The sequence below is a fragment of the Hemitrygon akajei genome, chromosome 11, assembly GCF_048418815.1.
Source record: "Hemitrygon akajei chromosome 11, sHemAka1.3, whole genome shotgun sequence".
Lineage (NCBI taxonomy): Eukaryota > Metazoa > Chordata > Chondrichthyes > Myliobatiformes > Dasyatidae > Hemitrygon > Hemitrygon akajei.
In genome coordinates, this window is record NC_133134.1 from 43,425,743 (window position 1) to 43,449,150 (window position 23,408).

At 42.3% G+C, this 23,408-nt stretch overlaps 1 protein-coding gene across 1 annotated transcript in view; it reads right to left on the minus strand.

Moving 5' to 3' along the window:
- Positions 1-6,377: 6,377 nt before the first annotated feature.
- The window catches only part of LOC140735539 (large ribosomal subunit protein uL3-like), a 34,666-nt gene continuing 17,635 nt past the window's right edge, over positions 6,378-23,408 (minus strand). The window contains exons 7-10 of the mRNA XM_073060726.1: positions 23,282-23,383; positions 14,785-14,880; positions 13,379-13,498; positions 6,378-6,509 (exon numbers count right to left, since the gene is read on the minus strand). Of these exons, the coding sequence (XP_072916827.1) occupies positions 6,453-6,509; positions 13,379-13,498; positions 14,785-14,880; positions 23,282-23,383 (375 nt within the window). The 3' untranslated portion in view covers positions 6,378-6,452. The remainder of the gene's footprint in view (positions 6,510-13,378; positions 13,499-14,784; positions 14,881-23,281; positions 23,384-23,408) is intronic.

Here is a 23,408-nt window from a genome sequence, read left to right on the forward strand (position 1 = left end):
GCAAGCTACTCCAGAATGGACACAACAAGCCCTTTCACCAGAAGAGCTACCCCCCCCTGGACACCTCATAAACTCCTTTGGTTTGTGTAGTCCCAAATTAAACATGAACGCCATTAAAGAATTCTTATCTAAAATCTATAAACTTGATTGCAGTTTTAATGAATTTCTGCCAAGTTTACAGTTTTTAGAGGAGTTTTTATTTACACAATTTACACAGAATGCAGCTGTACTCAACCCCTTCCTTACGCAGTGGACATACTTTAACTTCCTATGTCCGTTTACTGGTGGTGGAATTTTAATCATTCAAGCTATTTTCTGAAATATTACTTTAATTTGCCTAACCTTTCAGCTTTACGAAACCCTTCCAAAAACCGAAAGGGAGCCTCACAGAGCTATAAAATGAGCCCTGAGCTATTTTAATCAGAGAGACAAATACAAGTCACACTATCAAAAACATCTTCTAAACAAAGTGTTATATTTTCTTTTGAGGGCCAGGATAGTTAGGAAAAGGAAAATGCAAGATCCCCCTACCCAGACCTCCTCTCACACCAGCTATTAAAACCAGATTTGGAGCAGAACCCCACCATCCTTCATTCCCTCACATGCTTTTGGTCCAGTTGCTTCATTAGGGATGGCTCAATTTCCCAGAATGCTCTTGGAGGGACTAGAATTCACCAGGTCATTTGCCTATTCAATGCTTAAAATTCCCATCTAAGTTAATATTTCTTTAGTGATGGTTCATAAACTACAAAACAGAATCTACGGTAGCTGGGCATCTTCAAACTCTTTCTTTAGGTATTTTAAACACAGGGGATCATTCAAAAGACTGGTATTAAGTCTCCATAAGGTATCTTTGGGTTTGTTGTCTAAATGTAATGTTAAGCAAACCCCTGCGTGGTCAGAGATGTCTCTTACCCCTATATCACATTTTATAATCCTGTGTCTCTCTTAAATAAACATAAAATAATCTGTTCTAGAGTATACAGAGTGGGGGTGAGAAAAAAAGGTGAACCGTCTATCAAGTGAGTGTAACTCTCTCCATTTATCTATCATGCCTATTTCTTTGAGCAGTTTCTTGACATGTAATGTTTCCAGGTTTATCTTTTTTTGTTTTATTTGAGGAGTCCAGGGAATGATGTAATTGAATATTCCAGTTCCCCCCCGCCCCACATATTACCACACCAGATGTTTCCATAGATATCATATTAAAAACTTTCTTAATCAACTGTTTATCATTTCTGGAGGTTTGTAAGCATTCAGTAGTGTAACTTCTTTGTGATCAATAAAACCCTTCACCAGTAAATAACACCCTTCTTTGTAATCTGCGAGGAAAACCGGAAATTTAATTTATTTGAGATTAATATTCAATTAAACTCCCCTCGTGTTTCCTTTCTCAAAAAAAGAGTAATAACAATTTTTAAATCCCATTTTGTGTAACTTCTCAAAAAAAGAGTAATAACAATTTTTAAATCTCATTTTGCATAACTTCTCATGTTCAATCTTTGAAAGGTGAGTTTCTTGCCAAAAAATTATATCTTGCTTTTCTCTTTTCATTTTAGCTATAGCCTTACTCCTTTTGATTGGGTTCTGTAACCCATTCACATTAAGGGTGATTTCTCTGTATTCTTAATACAGCATTCCACACCAATAAAAAAAAGTTTATATAAATAGTTAACTATCCCTAGATGACCTAAACTAATGAACTTCTGTCTACACAACAAACTAACATGTAACATATAAACAACACATATAACATCTGTGACTTCCATCTTTGAAATTTAAACTAAACTTCTAAGTCGGGAGAGAAGCCCTTAAACCCGAAGAGGCCCCTCCTAACACAAGTTGATGCCTCTGAATAATTGAAATCAGGACAGTGCACTAAAAAATCAAAATCAAACATCAGCTCCCAAGTTTGTGGTCAGTTATAGTAATAGCTTACAGAGGAAAAATCTTTTATGTTCTATTTTTAAGTTCTTAATACAAAGTCAATTATATTTTGGTGTTAGGTTACATGTGATTTTACCGACTTGATGGAAGGATATTTTATCACTATACTTTTGAGAGCTCTCATGCAGTATCTTTGTTGCATCGAAATTCCTTTAACTTGTCCTGGATGCGTTTCACCGTGTGTCTTGATCCCGGCGGGATTTTGCACCGGCTGTCTCCCAGGAAAGTTGTCTCAGTTTCGCCGTGGCCGCACCTTCTGCGGGTGCCACGATTCCGGGACGTTCCGGGGAAAATCCTCTGTTCTTCAGGTCTTCCGTCGCCTCCAATGTAATTGACTTGTCCAGTGTCAAAAAACACTCTAAGTTTGGCTGGGTGAAGAGTCTGGAACCAGAGCCCCTTTTCTTTAAGCGTCTTTCTGATGGTGGAGTAGGCCTTTCTTTTCACAAGTAGTTCGAGCTGGGTATCTTGTATGGAGGGAGATCCACGAGAATGCTTAAAACTCAGCTCCTAATCATATTGTTCTTAACGTTAATTCTGTTTCTTAGTTCATCTCTACATAGATATTGCCTTGCCTACACGTCTGGTATGGGGGTAGAGGCAAATACATTAGAGGCTTTTAAGAGATGTTTGGGTAGGCACAAGGATGTAAAGAAGATTGAGGGGTAGGGACATGTTGTAGGTAGGAGGGATCAGTGTTTGGGTGTTTCTAATTTGCTCTTTAGCTGGTTCAGCACAACATTGTGGGCCGAATGGCCTGTCCTGTGTTGCACTGTTCTACGTTCTGTTGTGCCTTTCTTGCATATTCTTTTTTAACATATTTCCATCTCTCATAAGTTTCGGCTTTCCATTTGTGCTGGATGTGCTTCGATCAAAGGCAAAATTCAAGTAGTTAATTGGATTCTCATGGAGTTCCCTCTCCCCAGGATGCATGGGTTGCTAGTTGACTATAAGCTGTTAATCAAGTACAGCTTTCTCCCTCAAGACCCACTCACCCCACCGGAATATTCCCTGAAAAATAGAAGATCTGTTCTCCTGCAGATATTTGTACATCAAAGTACAGCAGAAATTTTGGTAACAGGAGTTTGCCAGACTGACAGCCCTGACAAATTTGCTGTGCTTCAGTCCTGATAAACTGACATCTGGTGGCAGGATTTACGCTCACTCTAAACAACTGCATAAATATTTCAAAATGACTATGTGGAATAAAAGATATGCAAAAGAGTTGGCATAAGGAAAATATTTTTAAATGGTCGTCTATCCCCAGAAATATTCACATAACTATTTACTGTAATTTATTGCATAGTTTTTTTTTGCCACAGTGATAGAAAAGTGAAGTTGTAAAAGTGAAGTTGTATTTGGGAAACCTTCCCTCCTTAATTCATGCATGTTATATGTTTCTCTGTATTTGTACAAAGAAATGTGTTGCCTTTACGTGAGGCAAGTATTAAGTGCAATAATACTGATTAGTGTTAGTAGATATTTTTTAAGAATTCTCTTTGTATTTGTGTAAAGAAAAATGATGACAGGTATGCATGTAGTATTTTTAAAATAAAATGAAAATATGTGGCTACCCTGCAGTGTATCCATTTCAGGTGGCTCGTTGTCAGGTGCTTATTGTCCACTATTACAACAGTTTAGGGAATTTTGCACTTCTGTGCACTCTGTCCCTGAATGAGCATAATGTTATTTGTATCAACAATAGTTCACATTGGCAGTATTTTCAAATGTGAAAAAGACCCATCTCAAATTTGTACAGCAGCTCTCAATGAGATAACAGCACTTCAAGCAAATATTGCACTAGAAATATAAATTTCATAAGAAACTTAGAATAATTTGACTAAAGATAGCAGTTCCGTGATTGATGAAGTCATTACTTAGTTATTCCTTTTTTTGTACTATTTATTTATATTTCTACTATATTGTAATGTTATGCCTTTGCACTGTTCTGCTGCTACAAAACAACATATTTGACTTAGATTTCATATAAGTCAGCAACAATAAATATGATTCTGATTATCTTCTACTATTCCACACAGAGGAATGATACAATGATAATCATAGCAAACAATCTCTTCACATGGAGTTGCTTAGAACATGCTTTAAAATGGGGTATTCAGACCAACCAGTGCATTTGGCACAAGTGGTCCATTTGAGACACTCCTGTCTTTCCTTTCAGAACTCTGTCAGTGCACATTCTATTCAATCCCTTGTCTCAGTTTATCTTCACTTTAACTCCAACTACATCTAAACCTCTAGAACTATCTCTAGTAATGAGGCCACATGCTAAACATCCTACAGAAACAGAGATTTATTCTAGATGCTGTTAAACATCTGTGAACCACTCCAATTCCAGTAATAATGGAGGTGGAACGCCAGCCCTACCACTCACAGGAAGCAGACTGGTTATGCAAATTGAATGGAGATTCTCCCTGCCTGTATTTCACACCACTTGACTTTCAATAACAGACGGTTGTATTTTTCATACTCACGGAAAGCCAGCAGCTGAAAGAAAGTGAGAAAGGCTGACTTTGGAAGGTTTATTGCTTCATAGCCAGAAGAAGCAGAAATATTTCCTCCCCATTCAAATGTTTGATTCTACCCCTGCCCCCTAAAACCATTATTTATACCCCTCTTTCCCAATTAAACTATTTCAAAGGAAAACATGTGAGTCCAGGAACACAGGTCTAGCTTTGAGTTTACCTTCAGTGAGGCATGCACCTATCACGTGGTGGCATGATGACTTACGCAATGCACATATTTTTAGATATAACCCATATTTAATTACTTAAGCAGACAAGAATACTTAGTCAAACAATATACTGCGTGTATATATACACACACACACAAGATTACTCAAATATAATTAAAATTTAAATACACAACACTCAGCTTTTCCTGAAACAGACGTGGTCACCAAAATCCTTTCTTTTTGATTTTCACTTAAACTTTGCAATTTTTAAGGGCTGCTGGTTAAGGCTTGTATGAATGGATGGATCAAGGACTACATTTACTCCATGAAAATTGGAATCAATTTTCTGCACCTGGTGCAGTAAGATTTAATTTTTACATAAAAATATAGACAACGCCTGCCAGCAAGGGAATTAATTAGACAGGTCCTTGGAATGAACAATGGCCCTTTCAGTGGTGTCTAATTTTATTTTCAGTCATGAACTGGCCTACCAGCAAATGACAATCACCATCAACGAGTATTTTAAAGAGAGATAAACAATGGGAATGCAGCCACCGCTACTAGAGGACATAACAATGGAAAAAAACCCTACAATACATAAAACTGCCTTTGGCTATAAAATTATTTTCCATCACATATTATTAAGTAATACAGCAATGTTATCATTCTAGAGGATCTGCCTTGGGTCCAGCACATAAGTACGATTTCAATGAAAGCACGGCAGCGCCTCTACTTCCTGAGAAATTTGCAAAGATTCGGCATGTTATCTAAAACTTTGACAAACTTCTATAGATATGTGGTGGAGAGTATATTGTCTGGTTACATCATGGCCTGGTATGCAAACACCAATGCACTTGAATGGAAGAGCTTACAAAAAGTAGCGGATGAGGCCCAGTCCACCACAGGTAAAGAGCCCACTATTGAGCACACCTACACGGACCACTGTTGCAGGAAATTAGCATCTATCACCAAGGATCCCCACCACCAAGGCCACGCTGTCTTCTCACTTTTGCCAACAGGAAGGTGGTCCCAGAGCCTCAGGACCCGTCAACCATCTGGCTCTTGAACCAGCGGGGATAAGTTCACTTGCCCCACATTGAAATGTTCCTACAACCAAAAGACTCACTTTTGAGGACTCTTCAGCTCATTGTCTCAATACTTATTATTTATTTGTTTAATATTATTTATTTATTTTTGTATTTGTGGTTTGTTGTCTTTTGCACACTGGATGAATGCCCAAGTTGGTGCAGTCTTTCATCGATTCTGTTATGGCTATTATTCTATTTATTTATTGAGTAAGCCCACAGAAAATAAATCTCAGGTTTGTAAATGGTGACATATAAGTATTTTGATAATAAATTTACTTTGAACTTTGAATTTCACTTAATCCATCACTGAACTATTCCCACAAGGTATGGATTCACTTTCACGGACTCATCATCTCAGGTTCACGATATTTATTTATTGTTATTGTTGTTTCTTTTTGTTTCTTTCTGTATTTGCAGTTTGCTGTCTTTTGCACTTCGAGTGTTGGTCCATCCTGAAAATGAATCTCAGAATTGTATATGGTGACATTTACGTACTTTGAGAATAAAGTTACTTTGAACTTTGAAGTAAAAATAGCCGATACATTGGTATTTCAGTACTGATTCTACTTCCTGAATAAGGTTTAATTTTGTGCAGTTTATGTGAAAGTGCAGCTGTTGTTGTTATATGAGTAATACAGACAAGACGACAAAAGTACTGAGCATGGCCTTTCTCTTTATTATCTTTAACGCCAATCCATTGCCAGATGTGATGCTTCCTATCAGTCCTATCAAGATTCAGTCGGGATGCTGGCCTTTGCTTGTACTCGTTCTTTCTTGAGTGGGCCCTGAATAATGGAAATAATAACAGAATGTAAAACAATCTGTGTCTGATTGGTTTCTGTTAGAGCAAAAATGTATCATCAATCCTATGATTAAGCATGCATAACATGGTTTCAATGTTTTAAAATTTGGAATAGATAATATGTTCTTTCTTATGTTATGCAACCAGCAGCAATAGATGTGAAACTGAGTCGTGTTTTTACAAATAAACAACGAGATGTATTAACCTCTACTCAAAAACATCAAAAAGTAAACAAACGACTAACTTAAATGGAAGTTAACAGTGTTACGTGTCTATAGTTATCAAACAGCCGAACTTAGAGATAATTCTTAACAGAGCTTATTCAAACACAGTCTTAAAGTGGTAGTTTAAGAAGTCCAAGTGATTTATGAAATAATTGAGAGGAGAGACTTCCCGAACCAGCGATCAGCCAAACCTTGAAGAAAAGACGAAACTGCTGACACAGATCCCAGCCAATAAATGCCTTTGCCGAAGATCCCAAAGAATAAGATTTCTCAAAGTAACTGACCTTTCGCCTGAGGTGGTCAACACACAACTGAGACCTTGCAGGGGTTAACCAAAAGTATGTGCCACACTTCATGTCAATCACTTTGATACACACAGAATGCCATTGATTTCTACCCAATTCTTTGGGTTCGCACGAAGCTGGTATTACTTCACTCTCTCTCCTCCTATGCTTATATAACCACCGACTGTGACTCCCAACAAAACAACTACACAACAAATTATTGTCTCCCCTTTTGTACCAGCAGGACATGCCGTCATGTGACATCACATCACCCCACTATCACAAGACAATTACATCATACCAATATCACGAGACAATTACATCATACCAATATCACAAGACAATTACATCATACCAATATCACGAGACAATTACATCATGCTCACGACAAACTCACGGGACAGGTAACACTTATATAACAGAGTTCCTGGCATAGCTTAGCCTGGGGGAACTGAACAATTTCAATAAGATTACTGAATTAGTCATACATAATAAAAATGTACTGTATGTAATGCAGTTCCTTATTGACACCCATTTGATTTTTACTTTTCTTTCCTCTCTACACTGTTTCAGATCATGTCCAAGATATCCTGCGGTGGGAGGGAGAACAGCCAGAGGTCATGGTACATATTGGTACCAAAGACATAGGTAGGAAAAGGGAAGAGGTCCTGAAAAAAGACTACAGGGAGTTAGGAAGGAAGTTGAGAAGCAGGACCGCAAAGGTAGGAACCTCCGGATTACTGCCTGTGCAATGTGACAGTGAAAATAGGAATAGAATGAGGTGGAGGATAAATGCGTGGCTGAGGGATTGGAGCAGGGGGCAGGGATTCAGATTTCTGGATCATTGGGTCCTCTTCTGGGACAGGTGTGACCTGTGCAAAAAGGACGGTTTGCACTTGAATCCCAGGGGCACCAATATCCTGACGGGGAGGTTTGCTAAGGTTACTGGGGAGAGTTTAACTAGAATTGTTGGGGGTTGGGAACCGAACTGAAGAGACTGGGCAAGAGGAGGTTGGCTCACAAATAGAGAAAGCTTGTAGACAGTGCGAGAGGGAGGATAGACAGGTGATAGAGAAGGGATGCGCTCAGACTGAAGGTTTAAGATGCGTCTATTTTAACACGAGGAGTGTTGTGAACAAAGCAGATGAGCTTAGAGCGTGGATCAGTACTTGGAGCTATGATGTGGTGGCCATTACTTGGATGGCTCAGGGACAGGATTGGTTACTTCAAGTGCTGGGTTTTGATGTTTCAGAAAGGACAGGGAGGGAGGCAAAAGAGGTGGGGGCATGGCTCTGTTGATCGGAGATAGTGTCACGGCTGCAGAAAAGGTGAACGTCATGGAGGGATTGTCTATGGGGTCTCTGTGGGTGGAGGTTAGGAACAGGAAAGGGTCAATAACTTTACTGGACGCTTTTTTTCCCAATTTCCCAATTTCCCTCGGGATCAATAAAGTATGTCTGTCTGTCTGTCTTATAGGTCGCCCAATAGTAATGGGGATATCGAGGAGCAGATAGGGAAACAGATCCTGGAAAGGTGTAATAATAACAGAGTTGTCACGATGGGAGATTTTAATCTCCCAAATATCGATTAGCGTCTCCCTAGACCAAGGGGTTTGGATGGGGTGGAGTTTGTTAGGTGTGTTCAGGAAGGTTTCTTGACACAGTATGTAGATAAGCCTACAAGAGGAGACACTGTACTTGATTTGGTATTGGGAAATGAACCTGGGCAAGGGGTCAGATCTCTCAGTGGGAGAGCATTTTGGAGATAATGATCATAATTCTATCTCCTTTACCATAGCATTGGAGAGAGATAGGAACAGACAAGTTAGAAAAGTAAACAGCTATTGCTGCCTGGCCTGCTGTGTTCCACCAGCATTTTGTGTGTTTTGCTTGAATTTCCAGCTATAGATGTCTTCCTTTTTTAACAAAGGGGCTTCCCTTCTTCCACCATCAACTCTGCTCTCAAACGCATCTCTCCCATTTCCCGCACATTTGCCCTCATCCCATCCGCCCACCACCCCACTCGGGATAGGGTTCCCCTTGTCCTCACCTACCACCCCACCAGCCTCCAGGTCCAATTCTCCGTAACTTCCGCCACCTCCAACAGGATCCCACTACCAAGCACATCTTTCCCTCCCCCCCACTTTCTGCTTTCCGCAGGGATCGCTCCCTACGCGACTCCCTTGTCCACTCGTCCCCCCCATCCCTTCCCACTGATCTCCCTCCTGGCACTTACCCTTGTAAGCGGACAAGTGCTACACCTGCCCTTACACTTCCTCCCTCACCACCATTCAGGGCCCCAGACAGTCCTTCCAGGTGAGGTGACACTTCACCTGTGAGTCGGCTGGTGTGGTATACTGCGTCCGGTGCTCCCGGTGTGGCCTTTTATATATTGGTGAGACCCGACTCAGACTGGGAGACCGTTTCGCTGAACACCTACGCTCTGTCCACCAGAGAAAGCAGGATCTCCCAGTGGCCACACATTTCAATTCCACGTCCCATTCCCATTCTGATATGTCTATCCATGGCCTCCTCTACTGTCAAGATGAAGCCACACTCAGGTTGGAGGAACAACACCTTATATACCGACTGGGTAGCCTCCAACCTGATGGTATGAACATTGACTTCTCTAACTTCTGTTAATGCCCCTCCTCCCCTTCTTACCCCATCCCTGACATATTTAGTTGCTTTTTTTCTCTCTCTCTCTCTCTGCCCATCACTCTGCCTGTTCTCCATCTCCTTCTGGTGTTCCCCCCGCTTTCTTTCTCCCGAGGCCTCCCGTCCCATGATCTTTTCCCTTCTCCAGCTCTGTATCACTTTTGCCAATCATCTTTCCAGCTCTTAGCTTCATCCCACCCCCGCTGGTCTTCTCCTATCATTTCGCATTTCCCCCTCCCCCTCCTACTTTCAAATCTCTTAGTATCTTTCCTTTCAGTTAGTCCTGACGAAGGGTCTTGGCTGGAAACTTCGACAGTGCTTCTCCTATAGATGCTGTCTGGCCTGCTGTGTTCCACCAGCATTTTGTGTGTAAAGTTAGAAAAGTGTTTAATTGGAGTAAGGGGAATTACGAGGCTATCAGGCAGGAAACTGGAATCTTAAATTGGGTACAGATGTTCTCAGGGAAAAGTACGGAAGAAATGTGGCAAGTGTTTAGGGGATATTTGTGTGGGGTTCTGCATAGGTACGTGCCAATGAGACAGGGAAGTTATGGTAGGGTACAGGAACCGTGGTGTACAAAGGCTGTAATAAATCTAGTCAAGAAGAAAAGAAAAGCTTACAAAAGGTTCAGAGAGCTAGGTAATGTTAGAGATCTGGAAGATTATAAGGCTAATAGGAAGGAGCTTAAGCAGGAAATTAGGAGAGCCAAAAGGGGCCATGAGAAGGCTTTGGGGGACAGGATTAAGGAAAACCCCTAAGCATTCTACAAGTATGTGAAGAGCAAGAAGATAAGGCATGAAAGAATAGGATCTATCAAGTGTGACAGTGGGAAAGTGTGTATGGAACGGGAGGAAACAGCAGAGGTTCTTAATGAATACTTTACTTCAGTATTCACTATGGAAAAGGATCTTGGCGATTGTAGTGATGACTTGCAGCAGACTGAAAAGCTTGAGCTTGTAGATATTAAGAAAGAGGATGTGCTGGAGCTTTTGGAAAGCATCGAGTTGGATAAGTCGCCGGGACCAGATGAGATGTACCCCAGGCTTCTGTGGGAGTCAAGGGAGGAGATTGCTGAGCCTCTGGCGATGATCTTGGCATCATCAATGGGGACGGGAGAGGTTCCGGAGGATTGGAGGGTTGCGGATATTGTTCCTTTATTCAAGAAAGGGAGTAGAGATATCCCAGGAAATTATAGACCAATGAGTCTTACCTCAGTGGTTGGTAAGTTGATGAAGAAGATCCTGAGAGGCAGGATTTATGAATATTTGGAGATGTATAATATGATTAGGAATAGTCAGCATGGCTTTGTCAAGGGCAGGTCGTGCCTTATGAGCCTGATTGAATTTTTTGAGGATATGACTAAACAGATTAATGAAGGAAGAGCAGTAGATGTAGTGCATATGGATTTCACCAAGGCATTTGATAAGGTACCCCATGCAAGGCCTATTGAGAAAGTAAGGCTGTCATGGTCCGGATCAGTTCCCCTTTAAATTTAGTTAGGTTGCGTTATGATCTGGACCATTGACTCCTTGTTCTCTTCTAATTTCCTGTTTCACGTGTCCCTTGAGTTTGGCCATTAAGGTAATCTACTCGCGACTGAACCGGCAGTTTATAAGCCCCTGGCTTTAGCCGCTCGGGACGAGAGTGTTAAGGAGCATTGGCAAAGTTACCATCACTACTACAAGCCAGAGTCATCCAGCTGGAGCCAGCTACGTTTCTTGCGGAAGCAAGCCAGGTCCTATCCCGCAGCGGAGTACCAGCAATCCGACTTCCCTTGCCAGAGTGGGTCTGGGTAAGGTCAAACTGTCAGGGGTGAGTTAAGAGCTCTCGCAGCTTGAAACTAACTTGGGTCCGGTGTTCACGTCCTGTGTCTGTGTCTGTCCTTTGAAGAAGAAGAGTCCCGACTCGATGCCTGACCTGAAGGTGGAGTCTGGGCTCGGTGTTCACGTCCTGTGTCTGTGTCTGTCTTTTGAAGAAGAAGAGTCCCAGCTGTGGCGATCCAAGTGTCCACGTTCTGGCTGTGGCGATCCAAGTCCAAAGTACCAAGTCCTGGCCGCAACAATCCAAGTTCCCAGTGTCCAAGTCCTGGCAGCGACAATCCAAGTTCCCAGCCTTCAAGTCCAAGGTCCGCTTTCCTCCTGGTCTCCAAGTCCAAGGTTCATGTTCCTCTTTGCCCTTTTCCAGTTCTCCGTGTAGAGAGTAATAAATTCGATTTTATTAAACCTAAGAAAGACGAGTTTGTGTCCTGCTTTTGGGTTCTCCTCGAGCATCCTTGCCCCCACCTTGTAACAAAGGAGGCATGGGATCCAAGGGGACGTTGCTTTGTGGATCCAGAACTGGCTTGCCCACAGAAGGCAAAGAGTGGTTGTAGACCTGTCGTATTCTGCATGGAGGTCTGTCACCAGTGGAGTGCCTCAGGGATCTGTTCTGGGACCCTTACTCTTCATGATTTTTATAAATGACCTGGATCAGGAAGTGGAGGGATGGGTTAGTAAGTTTGCTGGTGTCACAAAGGTTGGAGGTATTGTGGATAGTGTGGTGGGCTGTCAGAGATTACAGCGGGACATTGATAGGATGCAAAACTGGGCTGAGAAGTGGCAGATGGAGTTCAACCCAGATAAGTGTGAAGTGGTTCATTTTGGTAGGTCAAATATGATGGCAGAATATAGTATTAATGGTAAGACTCTTGGCAGTGTGGAGGATCAGAGGGATCTTGGGGTCAGAGTCCATAGGATGCTCAAAGCAGCTGCGCAGGTTGACTCTGTGGTTAAGAAGGCATACAGAGTATTGGCCTTCATCAATTGTGGAATTGAATTTAGGAGCCGAGAGGTAATGTTGCAGCTATATAGGACCCTGGTCAGACCCCACTTGGAGTACTGTGCTCAGTTCTGGTTGCCTCACTACAGGAAGGATGTGGAAGCCATAGAAAGGGTGCAGAGGAGATTTACAAGGATGTTGCCTGGATTGGGGAGCATGCTTTATGAGAATAGGTTGAGTGAACTCAGCCTTTTCTCCTTGGAGTGGCAGAGGATGAGAGATGGCCTGATAGAGGTGTATAAGATGATGAGAGGCATTGATTATGTGGATAGTCAGAGGCTTTTTCCCAGGGCTGAAACGGTTGCCACAAGAGGACACAGGTTTAAGGTGCTGGGGAGTAGGTACAGAGGAGATGTCAGGGGTAAGTTTTTTACTCAGAGAGTGTTGAGTGCGTGGAATGGGCTGCTGGCAATGGTGGTGGAGGCGGATACAATAGGGTCTTTTAAGAGACTTTTAGATAGGTATATAAAGCTTAGAAAAATGGAGGGCTATAGGTAGGCCTAGTATTTTCTAAGGTAGGGACATGTTTGGCACGACTTTGTGGGCCGAAGGGCCTGTATTGTGCTGTAGGTTTTCTATGTTCTATGTTTCCACAAGATCTCAAACTCTGGCACAACTCACTAATAAACTCTTTTACACCCAACACACCTGTAGTCATATACCTTGGAGTAGTTTTTACCTTTTGAGGATGTCATTGCAGATTGTAAGCTGTTCCAAACTTCTCTCTATTACTATTTCCAATAACATCAATGGAATTATATGATCTAAAATAGGCTGCCAATTCATCATCTTCCATTTTGCACTGTCACACAATGTCAAAATCACCTCAGTGAATCTGAAGCATGTTACAGGACATTGAAGCAAACTTACCATAAAAGCTCTTTTCTCTTCAGGTGTCTGAAAATGTCCATAGCCAAACTTTGAAGTTGTGTCAATGAACTTGAGCTCCACTGTGTCCAAGTGACATCGTTTTGTGTGGACAAGAAGGGACTGCAAAAACAGAATCATTTTAAGCACTTTGCAGTTTACAGAGTTACATTGATAAATAGTTGATCCAGGAGATCATTTGGAATGTGAAATGGCAAAGATATACGAAGGACTAGCTTCTTGCAGTGTTTTTGGGGGTGGAATAGTAGTGTAGTGGTTAGTGTAATGCTATTACAGCCCCAGTAACCCGGGTTCAACTCCCACTGCCGTCTGTAAGGAATTTGCATGTTCTCTCCATGACTATGTGTGTTTCCTTCCACATTCCAAAGACAGGTTAGTAGGTTAATTGGTCACATGGGGGTAACTGGGCAGGGTGGGTTCATTGGGCCAGAGGGGCCTATTACGTGTTGTACCTCTAAATGAAATTATTCATTCTCATATCACATAGACTTCCACCCAGGTAACTACTGGAGACATTTACCCAGTTCTTATAAAGATCTATAAGAAATATATACGTTGCTCTTTCACTGCTTCCGCACCAACCTCATGCTATATTAGACACTTTCTTTGAAAATGAACTATGTTGCATTTTTGGGTTCCAAAAAATCCAATAAGACAATTGGTCCAGTCATTCTACGATAGGAATCTACCAACATGTTACATTCCTAATGGCTCATGTAAAGATACCCATTCATGTTATTCCCTTTACATCTCTAAATGGACCACTTTATGCTTGATTAATGTCTTCTTCATAAAATGTGATCCAGCATGACAGTGCCATGTGCCAAGGATAATCCAGCCAGTCATAGTGATTGCTCTTAAGTGGATTGCTGGAGACTATCACTGGACCTTTGCTCTTTTATTTACCTTATTATGTAATTGTTGATTTCAGGTGCTCCTCCTACCTCCATATTAAATACACCAGCCACCCATGTGACCTGCCTCCCCAGACCACTTCTCATGACTGGCATCCTAACTCTACCCCACAACAATCTTCCACACTCTCTGAAATACACTGACCACTACCCATTCCAATTCTCCTTCACTTTCATAAAATCTTGTCTATTGCTTGCCAGGCATGTGATTAATTCCCAATTGTAATCATCAGTTCCCCTTCCTTGAGGCAACTGCAGTGTGTGTGACCCAAGCATCAGGACCTGAATCACATGTGATCCAACTCAACACCACTGTTTCCACCTGTCAAGAGTTATCTTAACAGTTGATGCATGAAGATAATCTGAGGAAAATTCTATGTTGTTATATCTGGCACTCATTATCCAAACATGCCATAGATAGGAAAACAAAATTCCCCAGTACATTGTACTGCCCAGAACATGCACAAATTGTACCTTTCTGAGTGTAAGCACACGTTTTTTTGTTCCCATTACACAGCCTTTTATCATAATGTAGTCATTGTTCACTTCACCATAGTGTGAAAAACCACCCTGAAACAAAGTAAACAGTATTATCAGTCTTTCAGTACCAGTTACTTAAACCAAACTACTCACACAATTACACAAATACATGTGTTTGAAAGCTAAAAGTAATAAAATCCAAATCATAACTATCCACTTTTAAATATCATTTTACATGGTAAGATATATGATAACTTTAATAGACCATTTTGTAAAGGAACAACAGATTTAATGTTACTAATATGTACTGGTTTAATATTTAAAATTAAATGATTCTTTGAACTGCTTTTTTATTTCACATGCCTATTAAATTGCAATCCAAATTATTGCTCTTTGCATTCTCCAAACTATGAAATGTTGAGTCAGCTGGACAGATTGGTAAACATAAAATCTTTCCTCCATCACCCACCACTATCATAAGAACATAGGAACAGAAGTGGGCCATTCGGCCTATCGAGTCTGCTCCGCCATTCAATCATGGGCTGATCTAATTCTTCCAGTCATCCCCACTTCCCTGCCTTCTCCCTATACCCTTTGATGCCCTGGTTAATCAAGAACCTAGCTATCTCTGCCTTAAATACACCCAATGACTTGGCCTCCACAGCCACTCGTGGCAACAAATTCCACAGATTTACCACCCTCTGACTAAAGTAATTTCTCTGCATCTCAGCTCTAAATGAAAGTCCTTCAATCCTAAAGTCGTGCCCATTTGTCCTAGACTCCCCTACCATGGGAAATAACTTTGCCATATCTAATCTGTTCAGGCCTTTTAACATTCGGAATGTTTCTATGAGATTTCACCCTCATTCTTCTGAACTCCAGGGAATACAGCCCATGAGCTGCCAGACGTTCCTCATATGGTAACCCTTTCATTCCTGGAATAATTCTTGTGAATCTTCTCTGAACCCTCTGCAATGTCAGTATATCCTTTCAAAAATAAGGAGCCCAAAAATGGACACAACATTCCAAGTGTGGTATCACGAATGCCTTATAGAGCCTCAACATCACATCCCTGCTCTTATATTCTATAGCTCTAGAAATAAATGCCAACGTTGCATTCACCTTCTTCACAACCGACTCAACCTGGAGGTTAACCTTTAGGGTACCTTGCACAAGGACTCCGAAGTTCTTTTGCATCTCTGCATTTTGAATTCTCTCCCCATCTAAATAATAGTCAGCCCATTTATTTCTTCCACCAAAGTACATGACCATACACTTTCCAACATTGTATTTCATTTGCCACTTCTATGCCCATGCCCCTAAACTTAGTCTCTCTGCAGGCTCTCTGTTTCCTCAGCACTAGCCACTCCTCCACCTATCCTTGTATCACTGGCAAATCTAGCCACAAAAATCCATTAATCCCATAGTCCAAATCATCGACGAACATTGTAAAAAGCAACGGTCCCAACACCAACCCCTGTGGAACTCCACTGGTAACAGGCAGCCAACCAGAATAGGATCCCTTTATTCCTGCTGTTACGAACCCAGTAACTGGGTATCTTACCAGCAAAGATAGGAGTATCCGTTGAAGTCTGATAATACTATTTTTAACAGGATTTATTAGTAAAAATACACAAAAATAATATCAATGCAAATATACAGATAATATACGTCATCAATACTAAACCTAAAAGTGCAGGTATAATAACAATCAATAAGAAATAAGCTCTATCGTTGTCTAGGGAATAATGAATTGTCCGATGGAAATATAAAGCTCAGTTCAGTTCATGCAGGCTGCGGTAGTTGTTTGTCGCTGTGTTGCAATTGTTGGAGAGGGGGAGAGAGAGAGAGAGAGAGAGAGAGAGAGAGAGAGAGAGAGAGAGAGAGAGAGAAAGCAGTAACAGCTATTGACTTGCCGACTTTTCTTTTACGATCTTGATCCGTCGATGCGTTGTTGTTGTGGCCATTCACATATGACCCCTCCGTCCTTTAGCTAGACCGTTCCATGGAGGACTCATCACCCAGGCAAGGGTGGACACACACACAAGCCCCCACCGGTCTCGTAGCATCTCTCCTGGTGCATCTGAGGGGTGTTCCCCAGACCTTACTTTTATCCCCACTCACAGGGTCTCAGGTGTCAATTAGGTTGGGATGATGCAATCCATCAACCAGACCACTCTGGTTGCCCCCTGAGGGGTTTCAATGAATAGAACAGTACTCAATACACAATTCCTTCTCCAAAAGACAATAGCAGTAATCAGTGGTTCCGTTCCGCTTTTGGTATGAGGAGACATTCCACTTTTGTGTATCCCTGCGTTGTCTCTCTCTCATTAACTGACATGAGCTGTTTATCTCTCTCATTTCCTTGGCATCAGACCCGAAATAATAGCGATTTTGCGATTCTCAAAAAAGGGGGGCGACTTTGCACCCTTCTGCCCATCAGAGTTGCTCCTCATTTGTAACACCACTCTCTGCTTTCTGCTGACCAGTCAATGCTCTACCCACTCTAGTAACTTCCCTGTAATTCCATGGGCTCTTATCGTGCTAAGCAGCCTCATGTGCGGCACCTTGTCAAAGGCCTTCTGAAAATCCAAGTACACCACATCTACTACATCTCCTTTGTCTACCCTGCTTGTAATTTCCTCAAAGAATTGCAGTAGGTTTGTCAGGCAGGATTTTCCTGTCAGGAAACCATGTTGGCTTTGGCCTACCTTGTCATATGCCTCCAAGTACTCTATAATCTCATCCCTAACAATCGATTCCAACAACTTCCCAACCACTGATGTCAGGCTAACAGGTCTATAGTTTCCTTTCTGCCGCCTCCCACCCTTCTTAAATAGTGGAGTAACGTTTGCAATTTTCCAGTCATCCGGTACAATGCCAGAATCTATCGATTCTTGAAAGGTCATTGTTAATGCCTCCGCAATCTCTTCAGCTACTTCCTTCAGAACCAAAGGGTGCATTCCATCAGGTCCAGGAAATTTATCCACCCTCAGCCCATTAAGCTTCCTGAGCACCTTCTCAGTCGTAATTTTCACTGCACCTACTTCACTTCCCTGACACTCTTGAATGTCTGGTATACTGCAGATGTGTTCCACTGTGAAGACAGTAGCAAAATACGCATTCAGTTCCTCTGCCATCTCTGCATCTCTCATTACAATATCTTCAGTGTCATTTTGTATTGGTCCTATATCTACCCTCTACTATCTTTTACCCTTTATATACTTAACAAAGCTTTTAGTATCTTCTTTGATATTAGTCGTCAGCTTCCTTTTATAATTCACCTTTTCCTTCCTAATGACCTTCTTAGTTTCCTTCTGCAAGTTCTTAAAAGCTCCCCAATCCTCTATCTTCCCACTAGCTCTGGCTTCCTTGTATGCCCTCTCTTTTGCTTTTACTTAGGCTCTGACTACACTTGTTAGCCATGGTAGTGTCCTTCTTCCCTTTGAAAATTTCTTCTTATTTGGAATATATCTGTCTTGCACTTCCCTCATTTTTTTCAGAAACTCCAGCCATTGCTGCTCTTCTATTCTTCCTGCAAATGTCCCTTTCCAGTCAATTTTGGCCAGATCCCCTCTGATGTCATTGTAATTTCCTCTATTCCACTGAAATATTGACACATTGTATTTTATTTTTTTTCCTCTCAAATTTCAATGTAAACTTGATCTGGTGTGGCTCTGTGTACAAGAAATAATATTAAATCATTAGAAAGGGATGACATAGGATTGGAAGGTGTAGAGACCCTAAGGGTTGAATTAAGAAATAACAAGGGTAAAAGGTCCCTAATGGCAATTGTATACAGGCCTCCAAACAGCAGCCAGGATGTGGAATACAAATTACAGCAGGAGATAGAAAAGGTACATCAGAAAGGCAATGTCATGATAATCGTTGGTGTTTTTAACATGAAAGTGGATTGGGAAAACCAGGTCAGTACTAGACCTCAAGAGAGAGAATTTGTAGAAAAACTTACCTGTGACATCCCCTCTGTAGCTATTTCCAAGCACCTTAAAACTGTGCCCTCTTGTGGCAACCATTTCAGTCCTGGTAAAAAGCCTCTGACTATCCACGCGATCAATGCCTCTCATTATCTTGTACACCTCTATCATGTCACCTCTTATCCTCTGTCATTCCAAGGAGAAAAGGCCGAGTTCACTCAACCTATTCTCATAGGGCATGGTCCCCAATCCAGGCAACATCCTTGTAAACACGAGGAAATCTGCAGATGTTGGAAATTCAAGCAACACACACAAAATGCTGGTGGAACACAGCAGGCCAGGCAGCATCTATAAGGAGAAGCACTGTCGACGTTTCGGGCCGAGACCCTTCGTCAGGACGACAGTGCTTCTCCTTATAGATGCTGCCTGGCCTGCTGTGTTCCACCAGCATTTTGTGTGTGTTGCTTGAAAATCCTTGTAAATCTCCTCTGCACCCTTTCTATGGCTTCCACATCCTTCCTGTAGTGAGGCGACCAGAACAGAGCACAGTACTCCAAGTGGGGTCTGACCAGGGTCCTATATAGCTGTAACATTACCTCTCAGCTCTTAAATGCAATCCCACAATTGATGAAGGCCAATGCACCGTATGCCTTCTTAACCACAGAGTCAACCTGTGCAGCAGCTTTGAGTTTCTTATGGACTCGGACCCCAAGATCCCTCTGATCCTCCACACTGCCAAGAGTCTTACCATTAATACTATATTCTGCTATCATATTTGACCTACCAAAATTAACCACCTCACACTTATCTGGGTTGAACTCCATCTGCCACTTCTCAGCCCAGTTTTGCATCCTATCAATATCCCACTATAACCTCTGACAGCAATTCACACTATCCACAACACCTCCAACCTTTGTGTCATCAGCAAATTTACTAACCCATCCCTTCACTTCCTCATCCAGGTCATTTATAAAAATCACGAAGAGTAAGGGTCCCAGAACAGATCCTTGAGGCACTCCACTGGTGTGACCCATATGACCCATCTAAACCACTATTTGCCTTCTGTGGGCCTTGCATGGGGTACCTTCCAAATGCCTTGCTGAAATCCATATTAACTACATCTATGGCTCTACCTTCATCAATGTGTTTAGTCACATCCCCAAAAAATTCAATCAGGTTCGTAAGGCACGACCTGCCTCTGACAAAGCCATGCTGACTATTCTTAATCATATTATGCCTCTCCAAATGTTTATAAATCCTGCCTCTCAGGATCTTCTCCATCAACTTACCAACCACTGAAGTAAGACTCACTGTCTATAATTCCCTGGGCTATCTCTGCACCCTTTCTTGAATAAGAGAACAACATCCGCGACACTCCAATCCTCCGGAACCTCCCCCTTCCCCATTGATGATGCAAAGATCATCGCCAGAGGCTCAGCAATCTCCTCCCTCGCCTCCCACAGTAGCCTGGGGTACTTTTCATCCGATCCCAGCGACTTATCCAACTTGATGCTTTCCAAAAGCTCCAGCACATCCTCTTCCTTAATATCTACATGCTCAAGCTTTTCAGTCTACAGTAAGTCATCAAAGTAGTCATTAAGTACCTCTGCTACCTCCTCTGGTTCCATACACACTTTTCCACTGTCACACTTGATTGGTCCTGTTCTCTCATATCTTATCCCCTTGCTCTTCACATACTTGTAGAATGCCTTGGGGTTTTCCTTAATACTGCTTGCCAAGGCCTTCTCATGGCCCCTTCTGGCTCTCCTAATTTCATTCTTAAGCTCCTTCCTGCTAGCCTTATAATTTTCTAGATCTCTATCATTACCTAGTTTTTTGAACCTTTCGTAAGCTTTTCTTTTCCTCTTCTCTAGATTTACAACAGCCTTTGTACACCACGGTTCCTTTCCCTGTCTCATTGGACAGTACATATGCAGAACTCCACACAAATACCTCCTGAACATTTGCCACATTTCTTCCATACATTTTCCTGAGAACATCTGTTTCCAATTTATGCCTCCAATTTCCAGCCTGACAGCCTCATATTTCCCCTTACTCCAATTAAACGCTTTCCTAACTTGTCTATTCCTATCCCTCTCCAATGCTATGGTAAAGGAGATAGAATTGTGATCACTATCTCCAAAATACTCTCCCACTAAGAGATCTGATAACTGACCAGGTTCATTTCCCAGTACCAGATCAAGTACAGCCTCTCCTCTTGTACGCTTATCTACATATTGTGTCAAGAAATCTTCCTGAACACACCTAACAAACTCCACCCCGTCTAAACCCCTCTCTCTAGGGAGATGCCAATCAATATTTGGGAAATTAAGATCTCCCACCAGAACACCACTGTTATTATTACAGCTTTCCAGAATCTGTCTCCCTATCTGCTCCTCAATATCCCTGTTACTATTGGGTCGATTATAAAAAACACCCAGTAGAGTTATTGACCCCTTCCTGTTCCTAACTTCCACCCACAGAGACTCTGTAGACAATCCCTCCATAACTTCCTCCTTTTCTGCAACTGTGACACTATCTCTGATCAACAGTGCCATGCCCCCACCTCTTTTGCCTCCCTCCCTGTCCTTTCTGAAACATCAAAAACCCGACACTTGAAGTAACCATTCCTGTCTCTGAGCCATCCAAGTCTCTGTAATAGCCACAACATCATAGCTCCAAGTACTGATCCACACATCCGCTTTGTTCATAATAGTCCTTGCATTAAAATAGACACACCTTAAACCATCGGTCTGAGCCTGTCCCTTCTCTATCATCTCCCTCTTGCAGTGTCTCCAAGTTTTCTCTATTTGTGAACAACCGCCTCTTCCTTCATCACTTCAGTTAGGTTCCCACCCCCCAACAATTCTAGTTTAAACTCTCCCCAGTAGCCTTAGCAAACCTCTCCACCAGGATATTGGTCCCCTCATTTTTGTACAGGTCACATCTGCCCCAAAAGAGGTCCCAATGATCCAGAAATCTGAATCCCTGCCCTCTGCTCCAATCCCTCAGCCACGCATTTATCCTCCACCTCATTCTATTCCTATACTCACTGTCACGTGGCACAGGCAGTAATCCCAAGATTACTATCTTTCTGGTCCTGCTTCTCAACTTCCTCCTAACTCCCTGTAGTCTGTTTTCAGGACCTCCTCCCTTTTCCTACCTATGTCGTTGGTACCAATACGTACCCATGGCCTCTGGCTTTTCTCCTTCCCACTTCAGGATATTGTGGATGTAATCAGAAACATCCCGGACCCTGGCACCTGGAGGCAAACTACTATCCGTGTTTCTTTCCTACGTCCACAGAATCGCCTGTCTGACCCCCTAACTATAGAGTCCCCTATCACTGCTGCCATCCTCTTCCTTTCCCTACCCTTCTGAGCCACAGGGCCATACTCTGTGCCAGAGGCACAGCCACTGTTGCTTCCCCCAGGTAGGCCGTCTACCCCAACAGTACTCAAACAGGAGCACTTATTATTGAGGGGGACAGCCACTGGGGTACTCTCTAGCATCTGCCTCTTGCCCTTCCCTCTCCTGATTGTTATCCACTTAACTGTCTCCCGAGGCCCCGGTGTGACTACCTGCCTATAGCTCCTCTCTATCACCTCCTCACTCTCCCTGACCGGATGAAGATCATCGAGCTGCATCTCCAGTTCCCTAATGCTGTCCCTCAGGAGCTGCAGCTCGACAGACCTGGTGCAGATGTGGCCATCCGGGAGGCTGGAAGTCTCCTGGACTTCCCACATCTGACACTGAGCACAGAACACCGGCCTCACACACATACTTCCCGTCTGTATGCTACACAGTTAACCTACCTCGCCTCGACCCGGTATCACCAAACCTTTCCTACTCTGTCACCTGCTCCTCCAATGCCCACTCTACAAAGTTGTCTTCTTTTTAAACTCTTCTCGCTGTTCTCACTGGCTGACATCCATGCACTTGCGCAGTTGTGCCCTGATCAAACCACTGAAGAAATAACTGCCTCCTTTTAAAATCCTCTCAATTTAAAACTCTTTTCACTGTTCTCACAAGCTGACATTGACACGGTTGTGCAGTTGTGCCCTGATCTTGGAATTTCCAGTTTGATGTACTTAAGTCCCTTTCAACTCACAGGACCCAGGACCATGTACTCCTTTCAATTCTCTGAAGTCCTGATTCACATACTCCATTTCAATGTACCAGCACCTGGTTTCGGTGTTCAGTCTGAACTGTCTGGGGTCTCATTTCCACTGTTCCCTTTAAATTTACTGGGTTCACTGAAAAATGCATAATACTGTGTAACATCTAACAGGGAACAGTATCCAACAAATCTACCTGTCTGACAGTACCAAAGTCCTGAGCTTGCCAGATAATTGGAAGTTAAGTGTATAACTATTTGCAATAGAGCAACAGGACAGATACATACTTAGGTTTGATGGGCCCTTTAACAGAAGAGCAGGTGTTTTGAGTCTATGGGAAAAGAAAATGTAAGTAAGATAGTTCAGAGTTGTTTGTGATATTTCCTTTGCCATTGTGCCAATATCTGCCACTAAATAAGTGAGATTATTCAAACTTACCATTGGAGTGATGCTCTTATTAGTCAAATCGTAATTAGTGGAAGCATTGTTTTTCACTACTTTGCCATCTTCCACATGGATCCCTTTACCAAGGCGATAAATCTGATCAGAACAGGAAAAGAGGGCT